Source organism: Nyctereutes procyonoides, unplaced genomic scaffold (genome assembly GCF_905146905.1).
Source record: "Nyctereutes procyonoides isolate TBG_1078 unplaced genomic scaffold, NYPRO_anot_genome, whole genome shotgun sequence".
Classification (NCBI taxonomy): Eukaryota; Metazoa; Chordata; class Mammalia; order Carnivora; family Canidae; genus Nyctereutes; species Nyctereutes procyonoides.
This window is the reverse complement of record NW_026575020.1, coordinates 27665555-27689412: the sequence shown is the minus strand read 5'-3', so window position 1 is coordinate 27689412 and position 23858 is coordinate 27665555. Positions and strand designations below refer to the sequence as shown.

Below are 23858 nucleotides of genomic sequence, written 5' to 3'. Positions count from 1 at the left end.
GGAGTTCTTTCTATAGTAGTATATAGATGTTCCATATTAGATGTATGATTTGCAAAAATTTTCTCTCTTCTGTGTATTGTCTTTTCACTTTCTTAGTAGCGTCCCTTGAAGCACAAAAGCTTTTCATTTTGGCTATGTCCCTTCCTCATTTTTTTTTAAATATTTTTTTCTTTATTTATTTATGATAGTCACAGAGAGAGAGAGAGAGAGAGAGAGAGAGAGAGAGGCAGAGACACAGGCAGAGGGAGAAGCAGGCTCCATCCACCGGGAGCCCGACGTGGGATTCGATCCCGGGTCTCCAGGATCGCGCCCTGGGCCAAAGGCAGGCGCCAAACCGCTGCGCCACCCAGGGATCCCCCCCTTCCTCATTTTTAAGATAACTATGGGCAAAACAGGCAGACATGATGAGGGACAGTAATAGCCAAGTTCAGACTGCCTCCATTCAGCAACAATGGATGGGCTTGTGGGCAGTAGTGCTCCATGATTAAGAAAACCCTGGTATGATGACAGGCAAATGGGAGAGGGGAGCATAGATGAGGTCCATATGAACAGCAGGTTGGCATTCTGCCTGGGGAGTGATCCTCTCTTCCCAGGACGCTGTGGGCATGGGATGGGAGAGCCTCACAATGTGGCAGTGCAGTCTCTCTGAAGACTAGAGAGAGAACTACAGATTGACTGTTTGAATCTGTGACAACGTTGTCACATTTACTATGCCTGGATTTGTGCAGAGTCACAGGGGGGTTTTAGCTTTGAAGTTGTGTCAGATGGGCCCTGAATCAGCTGACATGAGGTGTGAGCATGACCTTGCTGGGAAGAGAGAATGAGTCTTTCTTGCCATTGGTCTTCTCAGGTGCCCATCACCTGGAGAGGGAGAGCCCTCCTTACACATGGAAATTCAGAAGCAGGATTCCCAGGCTAGCTCCCCTGTCAGCCGAGGGAACTGTAGAATTCTGATTGGCACCTCCCAGAAGCCTGCTGTCTTAGAACTGAAAGCAGCTTCTGCTGACATCTGGTCCTTTTGGGACGCTGATTTTTTTTTTATACAGTGCCACTCTCATCCCCAAATAGATTCTTATTTTTAACAGTCTTGCTCCCTTTGAGGGATGCCAGAGGCTCCCGACTTTGCTTCCTGGCATCTCAGTGTAACCCTGAAAAGACAGGAAGGTCCCTGGCATGTGCCTGAGCAGAGAAGGAGGGACACTCACCAGCCAGTGAATCCAACAGCTCTGTCTTTACATCTGGAGTCCGAGTTCCACATTAATCTCACCTCCCTTATCAACCTTGGTCCTAAGGGAGAATTTCCAATGAGCTGTAATTACCTGCTCCTCAGTGACACAGGAGGAGAGCAGATAAGAAATGGTGCCTGTGGATACCTGGACTCCCTTCTTCACCAGCCTGCTGCCCATCCTCTCAGTGGGTCTCCCTTGCTTCTTGTCTTTCAGCTACCCAACATGTTTGGTGACCTTCGCTCCACGTTTATTGCCTTGATGATTGGATCCTATGCCTCCTCAGCAGTCACCTTCCCGGGAATCAAGGTGAGGGTGTGGCCAGCCTCACATCTGAGCAGAGGCCCCTACCAAAGCTCCTTCAGCCTCCTCTGAAGAGGGATGTAATTGTGGGACTGGGGTTGCCCCTCCCCACCACCCACACCTGGGAGGATGCACCTGGTGGCCCTAGGAATAAAAAAAGAAAACCACCAGGCCATGGGGGAGGGAAAATTCAAGTATATCATACAGGGGGTTACAGCAGGCTGCTTTTGCATTTCTGCGCTGGGGTAGAGAAAAGGGATGGGTGAATTAGTCTGTCACTGGTTACCCCACCCCCAGACTGTTGTTGCTGGGCTGTTCCTCTCCATTGGCCAGGGCGCAGCTCTGGGCTAAGTTGGTTCAGCTGTTTCCCTCCCAGGCAGGATTCTGAGCCTGTGGAAGTCACACAGGGTCAGGAGGAAGCAAACACCTCACAGACCATAAGTCCCAGTTCCCACTCCAAACACTGTTGCTCCTGCCAGGCTGCAGAAGCTGCTTCTCCCATCTCTGGCCTTAACACCACGTTGAATCCCTTTTCCTGTGGTACATGGTGGGGAGGCCATAGATGAGGAGGAGCCCCAGATGTGGACTGGCCACCAGGGAATTGAGGTGCTTAGTGGATGTGGGGCCAGCCATCCTGTGGACTTCTAGGGGTTCTTACACTTCTGGAATGCAGAGAAGCCTAAAAGTTCCTCTTCCGCCTCTTCTTGCTGCCCCCGTGCCCCCAACTCCTGGACAGCTGTCTTCTAGGACACTGGGGACTCTTGTGTTGGAAATAAATGGTGGCAGTGACAACAACAGCTAATATGCTCATGCTCAGTAGGCTTCCCACCTACCAGGCCCTGTACTGAGCACTCCGAGAATCAGGCTTGCATAATCCCCACCACAGCACCATGAGGGTACATGCCAGTGTATGCTCATTTCATTTCACGGAGGAGCAAAGTCAGACATCCATCTGTTCATTTTTTGGCACCTACCATATGCAGTCTTCCAGGCTTGTCAGTGGACAAGACTAGCAGGTTCCTGTTCTCAGAGAGCTCAACTAGTAAGGGACAAGGAAAGTAATCAAGAAGTCAGTAATCTTAGCCAGGGTTGTTCACTGTGAACTAGCAATGTGACAGTGACGGGGCAGTCTGGGAAGGCCTCTCCAAGGAGGTGACATTTGGCCCAAGTTAGAGGCACAGGGGGTTAACGATGTGCCAGGGTAAGCTGGGATTATTGGAATGCAGGGTGTCTGATGACCAGACACCCAGGCTGGCAGAGCTATGCCTCCTTACGCAGTTCTCACAGAGAAAGCAGAGCTGCCAAATGCCCCCTGCCTGCCTTGGCTTCCCTCTGCTAACTCTGCCCCTTGGCCCTGCGCCTACCCCATTGTGCCTGTCAGGTCATCTACGACTTTGGTGTCTCCTTCATTATCATCCTTGTGGTCTGGGCCAGCTGCTCTGGATTGGTTTTCCTCAACTGCTTCTTTAACTGGCCCCTGGAGCCTTTCCCGGGGCCGGAGGACATGGACTATTCGTAAGTGGATGTGGCGTCTGCCCCTACCCCCACCCTGGCCAGGGTCCCGGGCAGCACCGATGGACACTCTCCTGTGGCCTCCAGGGTGAAGATCAAGTTCAGCTGGCTGGGCTTTGACCACAAGATCACAGGGAAGCAGTTCTACAAGCAGGTGACCACAGTGGGGCGCCGCCTCAGCGTGGGTAGCTCCATGAGGAGCGCCAAGGAGCAAGCGGCACTGCAGGAGGGCCATAAGCTGTGCCTGTCTACCATTGACCTGGAGGTGAAGTGCAAGCCAGACGCTGCAGGTACCCACCTTGCAACCCTCACCTTCGAAGCCCTTCCTAGGATGTTGGCAGGGGGGTCTGTCCCCAACCCGCACCTTAACAATGGGGAGGAGGCAGCCAATCCAACCTGGAAGCCCCAGCCCCCTTCACTGGGGCTGGCAGGAACTGAGGGCTTGGTGGGTGCTATCTCACTCAGTTCCCACTTCACCCCTAAAGGACAGGCAGCACCCTGCACCCTGGTTTACAAATGACGTCACTAAGGCTCATTTGTATGAGTGAGGAATGCATCCAATTCATTACATACACTTGGGTGACCCGGGTCCAGCATCCACTTAGTCCAGCACCTTGTATCCAGCATAGGGTGATTTGGGCAGCGAATCAGGCCTCCCCTTACGGTATGCCTCTCACCCCTGGATGGTAGGTGGGCTGTGGGCCATGAGGGTGTGGGCCTTCAGTCTCCTAAGCACCCTCGCTCTTCTACCCGCAGCGGCCCCCTCCTTCATGCACAGTGTGTTCAGCCCCATATTGCTACTCAGCCTCGTCACCATGTGCATCACACAGCTGAGGCTCATCTTCTACATGGGCGCCATGAACAATATTCTCAAGTTCCTGGTCAGCGGGGATCAGGATGTAGGTAGGTGGCCCCTGGACCTCCGTGCACATCCCCATGAGACCCTGCGTGTGGTGGTTACTCCTGCCTGCCAGAGGTTAAGTCCACACCCTGGAAGGTATTAGGCTGGGCTGGTCTGAAAGCAGTGGGCTCCAAAGGATCCACTGCTGATCAGAGCCCCAACTGTTCTCTCCTGTCACCATTAGAACAGCCCGGTTTAGGGGGCAGAGGAAGGAGACTGTAATAATTACATGTGTTCAGGGTGTGGGGCTTGTGTTTTCTGTTGCCTCAGGAGGAGCCTTGGCTTGCATGTTGGTAAATGAAAACACTGCAGAAGGGAGTACTCCACCTGAGAGCCTGTTGAAAGACAAGCGGTCAGACCCAAAGCCAAGCATCTCCCCGCCCCGGGAAACCGCAGGCTCAGCTGGGGAGAGGCTGTGTGCTGAGGGGCAGGCACAGCCTGCACAGCTGGATACTTTGGGGCAGTCTGTGGCTCTGGGATCCATACCCAGAACCGGGAAAGCAAGGCTAGGCGGAGGCTTCCTTGTGTGTGTAATCCAGTTGAGGCTTGTTAAATTTGGTAAACAGAGCTGATAACGCACATGCCACTTTTCTAAAACAGACACAAGGTCTTCAACTGATTAGAGGTTTTGATTCTACAAAGAAAATCAGGACTTCCTCAGGGCCTGAGCTGAGTCACCTTTAGTCATCTCTAAGTGGGACAAACACAGTCGGTAAATCCTTTTTATTGGCACCGTCGTTGGTGTGCGACTGGTTGTTGGCGTAATTGTTTTTCCCTGGGAGAAATTACACTAGGCATCAAGAGGAATCAAATACAGTTTTTAAAAGGGATGAGCAATGGAGCTTTAACAGAAGGGAGAAATGACAAAGCGATCCAGACAACACTGGTTCCACTGTGAAAATGAGCGTCCTGTGGTGAAGCAGACTGCAGAGAGCTCTCACGTGCCCTCGCAAAGTTTTGTGATGAACACTGACACAGTAAAGGCCTCGAGAGAGCCCTATAGGAAAAATAACCTATTTAGCTTTGTTTTGGTCAATGATGTTTCCCCAAATTTCTACCACGGGAACATTTTTATTGTGTAATAGTCATTGCACTTTGGGGAGAGCTGATACATCATGTCTAAACACCCTTTATTACAAACTCAGGCCCAGAGAGGTGAAGACCCTGAAGAATGCAGGGAAAGGCCCTCAGTGGCTCTTGGAAGGCAGATCTCCCTGCTGCTGAGTTGGGGGCTTTTACCCTAGTTCTCTATGAAATCTTTTGCTGCCAAAGAGGAATTTTTTTCCAACTATTTCCCACATTCAAAAAGCCAATTAAAAAAGAAAAATGTCAGTTTCAAGAAGTAGAGCAAGTTGGGCCAGGAGATTCAATCTGCAACTGACGGGGCATTGGTTTTCCCTGTTCTGCTCCTGTGAGCTCTTGCTCCTGACACCCTGAACCGGGTGTTCTCAGAGGGGGACTGCTTCAGGATCAGGGGACTGGTGGAAGAGAACAGCACCCGCTCTGGCTGTCTGAGGGAGACTCATGGTATCAGATGTCCGGTTGGGGGTCAGGGCGAATGCTTTGGCCCTGTCCTTCCTCCCCGGACCCCAGAGAGCCAGCCATAGGAGGGCTGGGTTTGCCCAGTTTTCAGCACCCACACCACTTCCCCATTCTGGTCCTTAGTAAGCACCACAGGCCTGATTCATCAGCCAGCATTCTGAGGTCCCGGTGGCATGTGACAGAGGCTCCAGCAGATGGGAAACCGTTTGCAGATGCCTGTGCTGGACCTCACCCGCCTTTGCTCCCAGAAGCCTGGTCAAGCTCAGCACACTCCCCCACTGCCCCCCCCCCACCCCAGCACTCTGAGAGTCAGATCTGGGTGGGAAATGGCAGGTGTGCTGGGCCCAGAACCAGCCTGCTTCTACCCCCACACCCCCAGTTTCCCTATAACAACTTTTGAGATTTCAGCTGCTAACCTTTCTCCTTCTGCTGTTTTGCTTTTGCTTTCTTGATGCAGTGATGGCTACCGGTAAGCAGGGAGATTGTCAGAGAACAGTGCAACATTCCCTCCAGCCAGTCTGTTTTACCGAGAAACCTCTCTCTCAGCCAGAACTGTGGGTCGGGGAGGGGCAGTCAACACAGCTTCTGTTTGCCTGGAAAAAAAAAATCCCATCACAATTTTAAGGCTCTTTGAAGATTGGAGCCCTTACATCAGAGCCCCTATGAGTGATGCCTTCCTAGAATATTTCTAAAGTCAGGAAGCTAACGGCTGGTCACACATGAAGCCTCAGTCCCAGGCATTGGTAATTTTGTGGTTCCCGAGTCATAGATACTTCCTGGAGCTTCTTGGGGAGATCATTGTGACATACTGGATTTCATTAGCCATTTCTTAGAAATAAGCAGATGTGGAGAAGAGAATAGGGTGTCTTCCCCTTACTCCAGCTTTGATTTCAAAGTTTAAAGTGTTTAGGCTTCCCTCCAGGCCCCTTGTGACCAAGGGGTGATGTGTAGAAGACCCCAGAAGTGTTTGCGAAGTCTTGGACTCAGCCTAGCACCAGCCCCAGGCTTCTGTGAGGGACCGCCCATGACGCAGCCCATTTTCCTCTGCAGTTGGCCTCTACACCTCCATCTTCGGTGTGCTCCAGCTGCTCTGCCTGCTGACAGCCCCTGTCATTGGCTACATCATGGACTGGAGGCTGAAGGAGTGTGAAGATACCTCTGAGGAGCCTGAAGAGAAAGATGCCAACCAGTGCGTAGACAGGGCCAGTGCCCTGGCTTCTGGCTCCCAGAGCCCAATATTAGTCAGGGACAGGGTGGGCTGTTCAGGTTTCAAAGTCAGCAGGAGAGGCGACAGGGAGTTATGCCCACAGCTGTTCATAAGGGCTTTAAGACAATGCTCTCTCTGCTCAGCACACATTTAAGTGTATCACTTAGTTATGAAGATTCTTTGGTGCTCGGAAGTTAGGAGAGCACTGGCTAGATGAGAGAAGGTGAGAAACCAGAGGGGAGGTCTGTGTGCAGACACCAGGTGACCAACCATTTTGTTTTTAGGACCACAGTCCCATGAATAGCACAATGGTTGAATGAGGTGAAAGCAGTTCCGCTTGCCTGCAAGGTTCACTCTGCTCAATGGGAGTAATAAATTGCTAGAACCACAGGATGTGTTACTAGGTCTGTTCATAATTGTCAGGATGAAACAAGGTTCTGAAGCCCCGCTTTTGTGAGGGTTGGGCTCCAAGATCAGAGGATGTTAAACGCTGTCTTCCATGACTCCACCTTAATATAATAAGCAACTGTTTATTACTTTAGGCCCTGTGCCAAACACTTAATAAACAGTATCTCAGTTCAGCCTCACAACACCTTGATGAGGCGTGGACTAGTGTTCTTCCCATTCTACAAATACGGTAACCAAAGTGAGGAGTTGGCATGGCTTGCCTGAGGTCACATAGTGAGGAAGTGGTGGGCCTGGGACTCCCTGTATGTATCCAGCACTTGGCATTCATTCTTGGATGTCACACAGTCGTTCCTGAGGTATCTGTGGGTAGTGGGACTGGAACTGGTAATAGTAAGTTCACAAGGAAATAATTACAGAGAATGCTCTGTTATCTAGGTCAGGTCCTAAAGCCAAGGAGCTATTTGTGCCCATTCCGGTTCCATCTGCTGTGTATTTGTTTCTCCTTCACCCCCTCCTGCCCCCAAAGGGGAAATTCACTCCCTCCCTTATTTGACTTACTATCTGACATGTCATCAGCTCCCTACAGATTTGGGTGAAGCTGGAGCCAATGGTGTGAAGAGGCTTTGCCACACCCTGACTCGGGCACCTCTACTCTTTGCCCCCCCCCATCATTTGTGCTCAGTTTCCACTGAGGCAATGCAGTGTGTTGATAACTGTCTTCTGGTACCCAACCTCTCCACTGAGGTTCACACTCAGCGCTCCGTTGAGAGTGTGCAGCGGGAGTGTCCTTAGTAGAGGTCTAGCCCTGACAGTCCCTCAAACATGCTCAGGTTAGTCTCTGAGTCTTGGATTGTCCACAAGCCGTGACTCCTAAGGCCTGACTTCTTGGAAGAGCCCTTCCCCTCCAGGAGGATCCAGCTCCAGTGTGTACTCTGTCTCCACAGAAGTGAGAAGAAGAAGAAGCGAGACCGACAGATCCAGAAAGTCACCAATGCCATGCGAGCGTTTGCCTTCACAAACCTGCTGCTTGTGGGCTTTGGGGTGACCTGCCTCATTCCCAACCTGCCTCTACAGGTGGGTATGGGGAGAAGGAGAGGCCAGGTGGGGTATGGGACAGTAAGACTTAAAGAATAGTAAGACTTAAAGACATAATGTGTCATGGAAGCCATCAACAAAGACAGTGTGATTTTTCATTCCTTTACCTCAACCAAGCAGTCAGCCAGCACACTATAATTTATCAAGGGCTTCTTACCTGCCAGGCTCTGTGCTTGATGCTGGAAGTGACCTCTAAATGAAACTGGAATTGCCTTTCACAGAAAACTCTTGTCTATGAAGGCATATCATTCTTCATGGCCTTTTGGGCATCTTGCATGCCACAAACACCAACCACCATCATACCATTTCCTGGAATTATAAGGGGGAGTTGTATGGCTACTTGTTTTGCATTTGCTTAAACAGATGAAACCTGATGTCCAAAGAGGTCTGGCCAATTATGGCATTGGTAGGATCATCTGCTCCTCTGGTACAAGAGTACCTACAGGGTATCTATGTTGTAGAGACTGGGAAAGACTGTGATGATCACTTGGCATCAGGATTCAAAAGCTTAATTTCTTTTCACAAGGTTTCTAATGCTTTGAAACTTGGCTTTTGGCAAAAATTGGGAACAAAGTATATTTTGTCACCTGCCCGCTCTACCCTTAGGTCCATGAAAGTATTCTAGCGCTGGTTCTCAAGTTTTTGAACTTTGAAGGGTCATGAGTGATGGCGTTGCTTCCCCATGGGTTGGCCCAAGTCCAGATAGTATCTTGAGCCAGATCCAGAAGGAAAGTGAGAATCTATTCTTTTTTACAAGTGGCCATGGGTACTTTCACGTGTATATGCCAGCACTGTATGTGCAGACCCGAGTAAACTATCAGAGACTTGTACCAGTTCCCAGCAAGAGTGTCATTGCATCCCTGGTACCCTCCCAGCTTCCTGGTAGCTGCCCTCTCTGCAAGTCTAGCAGATCTTTGTCTTGACCATTTTGTCCAATCCGGGAGCCATGCTCAGTAGGGACAGTCATTTGCCTTTTGTTTTATTTAGTTCTCATTGAAAGAAAAGTTCTGAAGAGGCAATAAGACACTCAATGTGGAAAGGGGGAGCCTGCACAGGTATGCGCGTGCATAGTCGGGCATAGCCCTCTTTTAACACTGCAGAGAGCAGCCCAGGCCCCCTCCACCACCCACACTCCTGGGAACAGGTCCTGGCTGTGGAGCAGGATGGCAGGGCTATGTGCAAGGGGCAAACAAAGGGTCTTAGTGGCAAAATGACTGCTCTCGTGCTTCTCAGGAATCATTTACAAGTGCTTCGAGAGCTCGCTAAGCCTGCCAGTAGTGGCTTTTTTGAGAAGCTGAGTTTTCCTTGGGAAGGGAGAAGGAAAACTGCCTGCCTGTAGGGCCTGGTTGACCAGGGACGAGACCTTCGGGCACAGTCCTCAGATCAACCAAGGTAGGAGATCCGGTCACCTCCTGTTTAGTGCTGTGTCGATGCATACGTAACACCTGACTTGGTGGAGGCAGGAGGAGCCTTTACTCAGCATTTGCCAATTTCCATGGTGTAAATGCTTTCATCCTGGCTGATTTCAGCCAGCATGAAACCACCAGTTGTGGAATTAGACAGATTCACGGTGACACGCCATCATGAGGTACTCCCACTTGACAAGAAGTAAAAACCTCCAGAGCACAGATAATAGTAAAACATAGGAAAATAATTAAGAAATGGTGAGTTTTGAATATCCATTTCCTTTTTTGAACATAACTTGTTTGATTGTAAGTTTACAAATTTAATTTTTAGTCATTTAATAGCTGGCTCACAAAATTTCTGAAAATTCAGGCATTGGCCCTGGAGATCTGGTGTGAGCCCACACCAGGTTGCCAGTGCTCCCATTGCTTAGCATCCCAGGAACTCTGAGGACCCTCACGCTCTGCTCTCCCTTTCTCAGATCCTTTCCTTTATCCTGCACACGATTGTGCGAGGATTCATCCACTCTGCTGTTGGGGGCCTGTACGCTGCCGTGTAAGTGCTGGGTGCTGTGGGTGGCCTGGCACCAATGGTAAGGGAGTGACCTGAGGGAGGCTCATGGTGAGACGGAGGTCCTGAAGGGGGCCAGCCTGCCACTTGGGCTCATCTTCTTGTACAAGGGGATGGGTACCAGGATTTCTGTTGGCTGTGTCAAGGGACAGTCACACCTGGCAGGAGGTGGGTCAGCAGGCAGACAGTTGGGTGCCCACAGACCTTGGCATCTAACACGAAGTCAGTTCCCCAGCCAGGGTCATTGCTCCTGTGTAGCTCATTATTGCCTAGGGGCTGCTGCTCAGCCCAGTCCCAGGACTGCCCCTGGCTGCTCACAGGAAGGGCAGGGGTGGGCTCTGGCTGCCCAGAGCTGAGTGTTGATTTTCCGATGACCTCAGCAGGGGCAGTGACTTGGGTAACTGTCAGATCCCATGTGGGACTGTCAGATCCCATAATGTGTCAGACTGTTGTCACCCTGAATCTGAGAGGGCCTGGTTCTGCCCACATCCCTCTCAGGCCTTGGATAAAATGAAACCTGCCTCATTTTCCAAGAGGCTACACGTGCAGAAGGAACTAACACAGTTGTTCTTCCCCCTTGGGCTGGGGCTTGGCTCAAAAATGGAACTCTGGGGGTAGTGCCTGGCTGGCTAAGTCGATAGAACATGCAACTCTTGATCTCAGGGTTGAGTTTGAGCCCCACACTGGATGCAGAGATTACTTAAAAATAAAATCTTTTAAAAAGTGGAACTCAAACACCCTCTGCTGTGTGTCTCTGACTAAAGACCATTTCATCCCTGTCTGGGAGCCCCTTCCTACCTCTGGGGTTTCAAAGCCTGACAGTCCCTGAGATTTTGCCACAGTTCTCTCCCTCTCCCAATAGCATCCCATGGGGGGTCATTCCAGGTCTATGTTTCGTCCCCTACTCCACCCAGTGCCAGGAGGAAGTTGCTGCTGCCTTGGCAGAGTGTGCAAGTCCACTAAGTGTGATGCCGAGTTTCCGTGATTACACAATGCTCCTTTGGATGAGGGTGTTAGCAGAGCCAGGGCCAGCCTCCAACCTGCTCCCTGGGCCCATTTCCCATGCCGCAGATTCCTCCTGGCACCACTCTTCCACTCAGCTTATCCAGACACCCAGAGACCTGGGGCACACCTGGGTTGGGCAGGGTTCTCCCCCAGAATCTGAAAGAGAAGTTCACAGTCACAGAACTGCTTAGCAGAAACTAATCCAAGAAGGCACCCCACCATTCTCTCAGGTTGCTCTTGTCTCTTCTCTGGCACCAGGGGTGCAGCCTGGATGCATCAGGACACCTGGGGCCAGGCTGAGGCTGAGGAGTGTTTGGAAAGTCTGAGAGTGGTGCCTGTGGTGACAGGTCCCCTATCGTCCTGGCAGGTACCCCTCCACCCAGTTTGGCAGCCTCACAGGACTGCAGTCGCTGGTCAGTGCACTCTTCGCTCTCCTGCAGCAACCCCTGTTTCTGGCCATGATGGGTCCCCTCCAAGGAGACCCTCTCTGGGTAAGAAGGGTCTGGGGCGGTGGGCTGTAGGCATGTGCCCCACTCTGTGGAATCAGAGCTGGGAGACATCCCAAGGGAGCTTCTGGAGCCCCAAGCATAGGCAGGTTGGAACATTGGTTAGGATTGATTCAGGGTCCCCTGGTGACTGGTGACTGTGCAGGAGGAGAAAAGTATCCCTTCTGGACCTTATTCTGAGGCAGCCCTCCCGCTGAAGATTGGGATCCCTAACCAGGTACACTGAACCTGCCCATGTCCTGGTCCCACCCCTGAACATTCACATCAGTAGGTCAAAGGTGGGGGCCTGGGCCCTGCAGGCTTCCCGGCAGCCATGGACACTGGGGAATTCTGATGCTGGAATGTGGAATGACGGGCCCTTGGACCGCTTCAACCTTCCAGTTTGTTTGTCTTTTCTTGTCCAGTGACCTCACGTTTTTCAAAACTGAGTGTGGGGAAGGGTCTTGAGCCGGGCTCTGGAAAGACCACAGCCCCTGACTGTTCCCCTGCCTGTTCCCCTGCCTCATGTGATGGCAACTCTCAATTCTGCTTCTCCAGGTGAATGTGGGGCTACTTGGCCTGAGCATGCTGGGGTTCTGCCTCCCCCTCTACCTCATCTGCTACCGGCGCCAGCTGGAGAGGCAGCTGCAGCAGAAGAGGGAGGATGACAAGCTTTTCCTCAAGCTGAATGGCTCATCCAACCGGGAAGCTTTTGTGTAGTGCCCACCACCTCAGAACTGTGGCCTGCCCTCGCTTCAGTGACTCACCAGTGTCCTTCTCTCCATCCCAGAGGACCTCCGTGCACCCTCAGGATCCTCTCCTTCACATTTTTGGAGTCCACGCTCTTTCCCAGGGCCCTGGTCCTGCCTTGGAGCTCTGCTGTGGAAGGATGGGAGAGGGCCCGGATGTTCAGTTTTCCTACTGCTGGAAGCAAAGGCAGCCTTGGACTTTGCTCTGCCATCCTCGGGGGGACCCTGGGGTCCTGAGGCTCTGTGGTGCCTGCAGGGGGAGCAAGGAGGGCCCCCAGCAGGCAGGCTCTCTCCCTTAAGTGTCTGGATTCTGCCTCTTGCCAAAGCAGAGGGGTCTGCCATCTATTGCCTGCCAACTACCCCTCGGTTGCATGACCACTGGCCACACCTACCCAAGGACAAAGGCTTGCGCTGCCTGCACCCCCTTGCCTGGCCCCTCGACCTCCTCCCTTGGTCAGTCTGAGGCTGCCTGAGGAAGGAAGGACCCGCTTCCTGTTGTTGGTGCTAACTCCTTTGTAATTCCAGCCCCCTGTAGCCTGTCTATGACCTGTCCTGCTGTTATAGGCCTGTGGAGAAGCCCCCCTGGTTTAAAGCCTGGGGAGGGGATGGAGGGCTGGATAGTCAGGCATGGCTCAGAAGCCAAGGACAAGGCTGCTTCGTAGTCCCTCACCTCCTCCCTCAGGGAGAAGAGCAAGTTTCCACTGCCACCCTCCATCCAGTCTGTGACCTGAAGGGAATTAAAACCACACCAACAGGGCACCCCCTCCACACACAGCTGTCTTTATGGGGGTGGCAGTCAGGCTGTTGCTGACAGAGAGGTCCTGGCCTGACTGGGGAGATGGATTGTGAGGGGCTGTGTGTACATGTGGGATGTGTGACCATGTGATGTATGTGAGAGATGTGTGTGGGGTGGTGCTGAGGTGTGGGCTCTGGGTGTCTGCCCTCATCATTCTGCCCCCCCCGCCCCCCCCCCGCCCCCCCCCCCCCCGGCAGAGCAGCCAGTCAGACCTGCTATAGGCCCAAGGGCCGGGAGGCCGCCCGGCTGTGGGCCTGGAGCTGGTCTGAGGCTGTGGGGCCACAGCGACCCCTGCTGGCAGGTTCCTCCAGGGCCCTGGAGCTATTTACGTGAGAGAGGCCACTCCTCTGCCAGGCTGGCCTGGCATTCCAGCCACCCACCTGACTGCCCCCAGAAATGTGTCTGAGAATTCCTGGGAGTGCTCAGCAGGGTGGGTTGATTTTTAGATTTATACTTTTTGGGTCTTTTTAGTTTTACCAGACTCCTTTTTGTAAAGCAATAAATCCATTTTCCTCCTGGTAAGGGATCCCCCTGCTAGCATTTCAGTTAATGGCTACATATGCCTGTCTTGAGCTTGCGAAGAGGCAAGACAAGGTTTTCTGCCATACCCAGCAGTTCCCCATCTGACTGCCATCTTAGGAGCTGCAGTGGGCCAGGAAAAATATCTTACTCTCCTGCCTTGCCCCCAAACAAACTGGGCTTGGCAGACATCTTAGAAGTGTGGGCCCACCCCTCCTCTGCTGTTTATCCCAGCCAAACCGTGAATCCTGACCCCTCCCATCCTGTACTCAGATTTCCTACCCCTACTCAGGGTTCCTCCTGAGCTGAGGACACAGAGTGACACCAAGAGAGTCTCAGAGACAGAGGCAGAATGCGGTGAGGGGAACTGGTGAACAGGAAGGGGCAGACCCAGACCCAAATTTGAGCTCTGCATGAACAGTTGAGCACCTTGAACACACGTAATTTTCCTAGGCTTCATTCCAGTCCACTCAAACATTTAAACAAAAAAAAATTCCTTAAGACAAATATTTTTTAAAAGGAGAGAGAACTAGATCAACATTTCCCAAATCCTTCCTCCGAACACTAGTTCTATGAGATGTTAATTCTAATTGGAAAAAAAAAAAAACTTTAATGGTAAGGGCTGCCCGGCTGGCTCAATCAGTAGAACTTATGACTCGGGGTTGTGGTTGTGAGTTCAAGCCCCATGTTGGGCACAGAACTTACTTAAGAGAAAAAAGAAAATGGCCAAATTTGGGAAATGCAGAAAGTCAAGTGTGTTTTCTTACAGCAGGCACCTGATGCACTTTTGTCCTGTTCATGGACATGTGGCTTCCCAAGACCAGAGCACTAGTTTTAGTGGTCAGAGCTGTCTGTCCTCATGTGTACCCAGTGACCACCCGCAGCAGGCACTCCTCTGGTGCTTGTTAAAAGTGTAAACGCCAGGTGTTGCCTCTGGCCTAGAGGAAATGAGCAGTCTGTTTTGCTAAGCCCCATCTGGTGAATCTGGTGCCCCCAAAAAGTCTGCTCTGACTGTAGGGAATTGATGGATTACATATTTTCCTGTTGTCATCCTTGAATCATAAAAACCCAGGAGTTAGATACTATCCCTATCTTATAGCCAGAAAGCTGGAGGCCCGAGGGCTATAATAACTTGCTCAAGGTTAGAGCCAGAGGAGTGCAGTTTGGGGAAGTGCCAATAGCAAGAGTTAGCAAGGGCCCTTCCAGCTGGGAAAATGCATTGAGGTTGTACATTCAGGGCCTGTGCTGTCTCCAGCAGTACTCAGGGCCAGCCAAAGGGAGTTGCTGCCACCTGTCTCTCCCACCCACCAGCAGGACATGGAGACTGTGGGAAGAAACAGGCATTGAGAAATGAGTTCAGGGTGGCGCAGTACCAGGTGGGTCAGGTACCTATGCCCCCACCCCCCAGGCATTCTGCTCTGCACAGAGTTGATGGGTTACATACTTTACTATTATCATCCTTGAATCATTATAACCCAGGAGTTAGATACTATCCGTATTTTATAGCTGGAAAACTCGAGGCCCAGAGGGTGTAGTAACTTGCTCAAGGTTAGAGCTGGTACTCCTCTATGCCTCTGAAGTCATTAGAGCATCCAAGGCCCTCCAGACCAGGACATTCCATTCAGAGCATCAGTCAGCCTCAGGGCTCAACAGGCTATGGGAGCAGGGCAGCACCGGCCCAGGAAAGGGAAGCAAAAAGCCAGGCATGTTCTCTATTTGTTGGAGCCAAGAACTTCCCCAGACCGGGGATTAAGCATAGAGTAATGTTGGCTGATGGGTACTTGGGGAAGCAAATCTCTGTCACCTCAACCCTGAGAGGAATTCCCTGAGGGGGAAAGGACCAGGGGCTGGTCAAGAGGCAGAGGGCACCAAGTGGCCACAGATCTCTGTCTCTGCTACCCCTTCCCCCATGCTTCAGGTTTCTGGTGGGAAGGGGCCAGAGTGAGGGATGGGTTGGACCACCCTAGGGGCCAGAGTGAGGGATGGGTTGGACCACCCTAGGAGCATTGCCAGGAGTCCCCTCCTCTCTAGTCTCCTTGGACTCCTGTCCAGGAATCTTGTCATTCCTTTGTAGTTGGCTTCCTCCAAACCCTCCTGGGGGAAGGTTCCAGCCATCCTCATTGTTGCCCTGGACTATGTCTGATGGCCTGGGCCCCCAGGACTCTGAAATGGGGACATAGTTGGCGTGGGGGTGCATATGCAGGACCGCCACAGGCAGTAGCATGAATACATTCAGCCCAGTGGGGTTTCTGATGCACTTGGATGATAGCCTATGAGAGTATGGAACGGGGGATGGGGAATGCAGACAAGCGGTTGGCACTCTGTGGTGAGGGGCCCCCATCAGAGAGCTCTGAGAATCCTCTCTACAGGATTGGGCTTCCGGGGCTATTTAAGCACCAGCTCCCTTTCCCTCTGAAGGAGAACACAATAGTTTCTCATGGGTTCTTGGGGTGGTGAGGTGCCTTATCTATTCTAATTATTAGGGGCCCAACTCAAGGGTCAGAGCCCATTTTCTTCAAAATAAATGGTGGGATTATGAGGATTTGGAGCCCAGGACCCCCAAAGTGAAGGAGTTGGTTTTCCATAGGCTGCAGCACCCCCAGCCCTAGAATTGGGGGTAATCAGTGTGAAAAGGTGGGCTCTGTGAACCTGTTGCCACCCATGTTCTAACTCACCCAAAGCCTGGGGTGATGCTGTGTCGTGAAGGAAGTGCAGCATTGTCTATGTGAGTGGCCTGCCATAGGGTGAGGCTCTCTATACACAGGGAGCCACTGCCTGTGTCCCTGGGTCTCTGCAGATGGTATGTCCACCTTTGAAGTTAGTCATTCTCAGCCTCCTGGGGTGGATCTGAGATGAACTGGGGCCCCTGGTAGCTCCCGACCCCATCCCAGAATGAGGTCCCATCTCTTCTGTGCCAAGGAGGCAGTGAGACAAAGCTCAGAGGTTAGAGGCCCCAACCAAGATACCATCTGGGTGACCTTAGGCAAGTCTTGAGCCTCAGTTTCCTTATCCGTAAAATGGAGATGATACCTTCACTGTGAGGTAGGTGAACATGGACACAAAGCCCTGGTACAGCAATATACTTGACACTTAGTAGGTACTTAACAAGCAATAGCATTACGTTTATGATTCCAGAGGAGTGCAGCTAGCACAGGGAATGAAGACCCCCCACCCCCACCCTAACCCCATCCATATCAAAGGACATCTACTTTAGGCAACTCTGACCAGAACAGACTCGTGGCCAAGTGGAGTAAGTGAGATCTGTTTCTGCTGACCCCTATCTCTCTCAGAAAATCTCTCTATGCAAAAGCCTAAAGAAGTTGTCCCCCTGTCTTTCTTTTATGCCTCGCATACTAGTAAGATATTTGGCCCCAAAGCTTCTCAAGATAAGGTCTAAACGTTCAGGCACTACGACGGTATATGCTGAGTGGGGTGACTCAGGTCATGTACCACGTCCTGTACAACTGCTTGGCTGTGCCTCTGTGTGGGGCACATGTGCACGCATGGGTCCAGATGTATTCAGGTGTGAATGCATTTTGAGGAGTGTGTAGGAGCTGTCCGTGTGCCCCCTCTCTACCTAGCTGGGGCAGAGGGAGAGGGTCTTGCCTCACTGAATCCCTTTCCATCACTGGAACAGCCTTGGTCCTGAGTGGCACCTGAAGGGTCCATTGGTTCCTGTGTTAACCAGGGTCGGTAGTGATACCACAACTCAGTAACTGGTCCTGACTTCCTGCTCCATTGCTGTTTCTGGCACCTGGCTTACTTCCTGGCACACAGTAAGCACTCAATAAATGTATGCTGAGAATGGCTAAGAACTGCTTCCTCCTCTGCTTCTGTGTCTCTTCCTACATCTTTCTGCCCTTGCCTTTTGCTCAGATTACCTGTCGCTTGTCTGAAACATGCTCCCTGACCCCCACCCCTCCTCTGTGCTGCACTTGCCACTGTCCAGCTTTGCTGGTTTGGCCTTCTGCCCTGCCATTTGAAGAGATGGGAGAGGGATAGAATACAAGGACTCTTGGGTGGGAAGCCCACAGCTCCTGGTGAATTCTGGTTCTAAAAGGAGCTCATCCTTGTCCCTTTTCTGTTGTCCTAAAGTGCCAATCACGGACCTGATTGCTTCTCCTATAGATTTCCCACCGAGCAGGCCATCCTCCTGCCAGGGCCCTGGGCAGTGACAGCATGAGAGACAGCGAGCCACTGGGCCTTCCCAGAGAATCCCCAAGGAGATTCCCACCCCAGGGAGGGAGGGGGTACCCTGGTTCCTGACCTTGCTTGGGTGGAGAGGGCTTGAGGCCCAGGGGAGGGATGAAGATGGCCTTGGGGGCCAGCTGAGGCAGGGAGGAGACAGAATGTTACATGGGATGTGTGGGAGCTCCTACTCATCAGGATTGCACACTCTAAAGCTGAGCTGCTGCCACATCCCTTTGTTGCTACCTTTCCTTTTCCTGTGTTTGATTGATACAGGTCAGAGAAATATTTCTCTAATATAAGTAGAGCCACAGCATAAGGTCCCTGGTGATTCAGGGGCTGTTATACCTTGACCTCCATGCCAGGGACACAGGACGACTTGGGGGGATTATGGGGACCTGGAGGCCACAGCCTCCATCTAACGGGCAGCTTTGGCACCATTCTAACCTATCATGGCCATGTGGGAATGAGCCTAGTGTTGTCAGATCTTCTGAGTTTTTTTCAAGAGAAGCTGAAAATCCAGGGTGCCTGAGTGGTTCAGTCAGTTAAGTGTTTGCCTTTGACTTGGGTCATGATCTTGGGGTCCTGAGCCTGGCTCAGGCTCCCTGCTCACTGGGGAGTCTGCTTCACTCTCTGCCCCTCCCCCATCACACATATGCGCTCTCTCTCTCTTTCAAATAAAATATTTTTTTTAAGATTTTATTTATTCATAGAGACACAGCTAGAGAGAGAGAGGCAGAGAGACAGGCAGAAGGAGAAGCAGGCCCCATGCAGGGAGCCCGACCTGGGACTTGATCCCCGGTCCCCAGGATCATGCCCCAGGCTGCAGGAGGCGCTAAACCGCTGCGCCACCGGGGCTGCCCTCAAATAAAATCTTTTAAAAAAATGTTTAAAAAACAAAGAGAAGTTGAAAATCCTAAATCTTTTTTTTTTTTTTTAATCCTTATTTTCAGAGGCACCTGGGTGGCTCAATAGGTTAAGTGTCTTTTGATTTCAGCTTAGGTCATGATCTTGGAGTTGTGAGATCGAGCCCCAAGTCAGGCCCTGTACTGGGTGTGGAGCCTGCTTGGAATTCTCTCTCCCTCTCCCGCTGCCCCTCCCCACCTCACATCCCCATTTTCAAATGTTGGCTCAAAAAAATTTTTTTTTCCTTTGGACGCGTGTGTGGCTCAGCGGTTGAGCGTCTGCCTTTGGCTCAGGGCGTGATCCTGGAGTCCCGGGATCAAGTCCCGCATCGGGCTCCCTGCATGGAGCCGGCTTCTCTCTCTATGTCTCTGCCTCTCTCTGTGTGTCTCACATGAATAAATAAAATCTTTAAAAACATTAAAAAAATTTTTTTCTTAACTATCATGGTGCATAGCTTTCAACCGTATGCAGACCAAACACCATCAGAGGTAGGGAGAGGGAAGAGGAGTAAGTAAAGGGCCTCCTTGGCTCTTTTGGGTGCCCAAACCAACTGCCTGCCTATTCCTTTGACTTTAGCTGGTGACACGTTTGTCTTACGTCAGACTGTGGGCTGGGACCTGGGCTGGGACCTTTTTCTTTGTGTAACTTTGTGTCCCCTCTGCTTGGTGCCTAATGAATGCTGTTGATCAAGCAGGTGGGTGAAACACTCTAGTCAGGCTTCTAGAATGGTCCAGAGTCTCTATTTAGGGACAGGGAATTGCCAGGCAAAGCATAGGGTGGAAGCAGTAGCCCGCCCTTACTGGCTGAGTGCCTGCCTGTCCATGGCCTGGACTGGCCGACACCCTCCTCCGCCCAGCGGGCCCAGCCCAGCAGCCAGGGTCACACGTTTATCTGGTGTGTTTGGTCTGGTATCTGTCTCTCCACTAGAATGAACGCTCCTTGAAAGCTGGCACATACTCCCTGCCTCGGTCACTGTGATACTTCCAGTGCCTAGAATGGTGCCTGGCACAGAACCAGCTCCTTGGTAAATATTTGGAAGATGAAACTTGAAACAGGAGGGAGAGAGAGAGAGAGACAAAAATAAACAGAAAAGAGGCTGAACCACACTGAGAAGCTGGGGGAAGAGCATGCTCTTACCCAGTAGGAAGGGATAGATCAAAAGCTGGAAATGGTGAAACACAGTCTTCCCCAGATACCCAGAGATGGGTTACAGGCGTGGCGGTGGCCAGGGCAGCGGCAGGGCCTATCAGCTCAGTGGCCCAGGGCGGGTGTCAGAACATCAGAATGCACAGACACAAAGACGCAGACAAGAGCAAGGCCAAGATGGAGCTGAGAGCACCTGGGGAAGGAGACTGGTGCACAGAGATGAAAGAAATACCTGCTGGAGGGCATTGCCCAGATGGAGCACAGGACAGAGCCTGAGATGACAAGGCAGAGAGAGGGGCGAAGAGAGAGCTACAGATGGAGAGAAGACAGAGACGGAGAGAGGGAGAGAAACGAAGAAAGAGACATGAGAGACAGGAGATAGCTGGGACATGGAGATTTGACGCCTGGAGCCTGCAGTTCTGAGGGGCAGTGGTGTCTGTCCCTCCTTCCTCACAACACCTCTTCCCCAGTAATGATAATGTGGAGATCAACATTATTAAAGTGAGCACAACATCACTTTAAGCACAGTGCCTCGGCTGCTGATTCCCAGTAACCCTACGAGGCAGGTACGGTCGTGCCCTGGTTTTACAAACAAGTAAGTTGAAGCTCCGAGGAGTTAAGTAACTCGCACAAGATCACTCAGGTGGAAGGTGGTAGGGCTGGGACTCTGAGGTATCAGGCACCTGGGGGTCTGCTCCCACAGTGGGGCTGAGGGCTCCTGGGAGGCCACAGCTGGAGACTGCTGGGGCACCTGCAGGTAAGGACTCACGCCTAAGTGCAGCTAAAGCGAAACCTGCTGGATGAAAAGAAATATAAGAAACACAGCAACTAAAAATAAAATGGGGGGAAAATGTGGACCTTGTTCAGACACTGAACTTATCTAAAGATTTTTAAAATCTATTTATTCATGAGAGACATGGAAAGAAAGAAGCAGAGACACAGGCAGAGGGAGAAGCAGGCTCCTTGCAGGAAGCCCGATGTGGGACTCAATCCTGGACCCCAGGATGATGCCCTGAGCCGAAGGCAGATGTTCAACCACTGAGCCACCCAGGCGCCCTGACACTAAACTTCTCTAAAAGAAACTGCAAGATTGTATTTTCTAGACAATTAGGGAAATCTGAATATGAACTGGGTATGAGATACTATCAAGAAATTATTAATTTTGTTAAGTATGATAATGGCACTGGGGATTTTTGAGAAAATATTCCTTTATTTTTTTAATTTTTATTTATTTATGATAGTCACACACACACAGAGAGAGAGAGGCAGAGACATAGGCAGAGGGAGAAGCAGGCTCCATGCACCGGGAGCCCGACGTGGGATTCGATCCCGGGTCTCCAGGATCGCGTCCTGGGCCAAAGGCAGGCGCTAAACCACTGCGCCACCCAGGGATCCCGAGAAAATATTCCTATTTCTAGAATGCACACTGAAACACAGAAGGGTGAGGTGGCACGATGTCTGAGATCTTTAAAATGTTTCAGTGATGCCTGGGTGGCTCAGTGATTGAGCATCTGCCTTCAGCTCAGGGCATGATCCTGGAGTGCTGGGATCGAGTCCCAGATCGGGCTCCTTGCATGGAACCTGTTTCTCCCTCTGTCTATGTCTCTGCCTCTCTGTGTGTGTCTCTCATGAATAAATAAATAAAATCTTTAAAAGTAAAATAAAATAAAAATAAATAAAATGTTTCAGGGATGTCTGAGTGGCTTAGTGGTTTAGCGTCTGCCTTTGGATCAGGTCATGGTCCAGGGGTCCTGGGATCAAGTCCCACATCAGGCCCCCCTGCAGGGAGCCTGCTTTTCCCTCTGCCTATGTCTCTGCCTCTCTCTCTCTCTCTGCGTCTCTCATGAATAAATAAAATCTTTTTAAAAATGTTTCAGAAAAGAGATGAAGCAAGAGCGGCAAAATCTCGCTAACAGTTGAATCTGGGTGACGGACTGGGAGTTCCTCAAGTCCTTCAGTGGCTGCTCCCTGCCCCCTAGAACAGAGATACAGTTCCTTAGCTTGGCACACTCAGCCACACCTGTGTGCCCACACATGGCACACTCATGTGCTAAGCAGAGGCCCTTCTGCTAAGTAAAATCCTGCCTCAGGGCTTTTGCATGTAATAGCTTCCCTCTGGAGATGCCATTTCTTCTTTTCATCTGGTTCATGTGCCGTTGTCCTGGGATACTTCCCATACCTCTGCAGCCCAGGAGGCCTCTCCTCAGACCTGCCACAGCACTATTCTTTGTGTCACACACGTTCACCTTTATCACAAGCTATCTTGCGTCCCTAGTTACAGTTCCCTAAAAATGCAAAGCCTCCTCTCTACGAGCAACTCGAGAGCAGAGGCTGTTTCTCAGCTGTTTCGCTTGTTTTGCTTTTTACTTTCCTTTTGCCCAGCACAGCCGCCAAGCCCCCTTGTCACAGCTCTCATTAACGAAGAGCCAGGTCAGCAATAATTCCTCTCATCCAGTCCTCTAAGAGCCTTCCCTGACCCCAACTAATGTCTCCCACTACTGCCCACAATCACCCTGTTCAGCCTCTCTGTAACATTTACCACTACTTGAGGTTATTTCTGTATTTCTTTATATTCCTGCCTCCTTCATCCCCTCTCTGCCCACCCCACAGAGTGAGCCTTCAAACACCAAACTTGCTTAAAACCTTTTTTTAAAAAAAGATTTATTTATTTTAGAGAGAGAGCGAATGAATGAGAGCACATGCATAGGGTGGGGGGCAGAGGGAGAGAGAATCTCAGGCAGACTCCCTGCTTAGCGTGGGGCCCACCTGGGAGGCTTGATCTCCAGACCCAGGATCATGACCTGAAATCACAAGTCAGATGCTTAACTGACTGAGCCACCCAAGGCGCCCCAAATTTGCTTAAAACTCTTAAACAGGGCAGCCCGGGTGGCTCAGCAGTTTAGCGCCGCCTTCAGCCCAGGGCGTGATCCTGGAGACCAGGGATCAAGTCCCATGTCAGGCTCCCTGCATGGAGCCTGCTTCTCCCTCTGCCTGTGTCTCTGCCTCTCTCTCTCTCTCTCTCTCTCTCTCTCTCTCTGTCTCTCATGAATAATAAACAAACAAACAAATAAATAAATAAACAAAACTCTTAAACGGCCCAAACCCCTTAAGGTGTTCTCCAAACATTTTATTATCACCTGCCAGGTATTGTATTATCTGCCCCCAACCCTCTCCCCACTCGGCCTGACACAGGTTTTGGTATACAGCAGGTACTTTACAAATACTTATTGGATAAATGTCATCACACTAAGACTGCTGGGTGAAAATCTCCATCACACATCACCACATTATGGACTTTTTTTTTTTAAAAGATTTTATTTATTCACTCATGAGAGACACACACACAGAGAGAGGCAGAGACTCAGGCAGAGGGAGAAGCAGGCTCCATGCAGGGAGCCCCACGTGGGACTCGATCCTGGGTCTCCAGGCTCACGCCCCGGGCTGAAGGCAGGCGCTAAACCACTGAGCCACCCGGGGATCCCCTCATTATGGACTTTTAACCTCTGCCTCCTCACCTGTAAACAGGGACGGTAATGGTAACTTTTTCTGGTAGAGTTGTGAGGAGTCAAGCACTCAGAAGAGCATTTGCACGTAACTTGGCTACCTTTAATGTTTTCTCGGCGCAGCCCTTTCCTGGATCTCAGCCCACCCCACCGACGGGACCCGTGGGTGCAGGGGTAGAACACTGACACCTAGATCCCCACCCGACGCCTTACACTGTCTGCTCCGCCTCCTGCCGGGGCCTGGCGCCCGCTGGGGGGGGCCCACCTTGGACGCTGAGGCCCACGCAATGGCCCATTTAAGGACGGGAGGGGGCTGGCCCGAGAAGGCTCCGCCTTCGCGCTGAGGTCAGCGCGCACAGCTGCGTGTGACGCTCTGGTTGCTGCAGAGACGCC

The 23858-nt window shown here is 51.5% G+C and overlaps 1 protein-coding gene across 6 annotated transcripts in view; it reads left to right on the top strand.

Annotated features, from left to right (window-relative positions):
- Positions 1–13164, top strand: part of SLC43A2 (solute carrier family 43 member 2) — a 42596-nt gene extending 29432 nt beyond the window's left edge. For all 6 annotated transcript variants that reach the window (XM_055324145.1, XM_055324123.1, XM_055324155.1 and 3 more), the window contains 9 exons: positions 1443–1535; positions 2911–3044; positions 3129–3331; positions 3798–3944; positions 6535–6673; positions 8044–8173; positions 10080–10153; positions 11541–11664; positions 12217–13164. In XM_055324145.1, coding sequence (XP_055180120.1) covers positions 1443–1535; positions 2911–3044; positions 3129–3331; positions 3798–3944; positions 6535–6673; positions 8044–8173; positions 10080–10153; positions 11541–11664; positions 12217–12378 — 1206 coding nt within the window. In that variant the 3' untranslated portion in view covers positions 12379–13164. The remainder of the gene's footprint in view (positions 1–1442; positions 1536–2910; positions 3045–3128; positions 3332–3797; positions 3945–6534; positions 6674–8043; positions 8174–10079; positions 10154–11540; positions 11665–12216) is intronic.
- The last annotated feature ends 10694 nt before the right edge of the window (positions 13165–23858 follow it).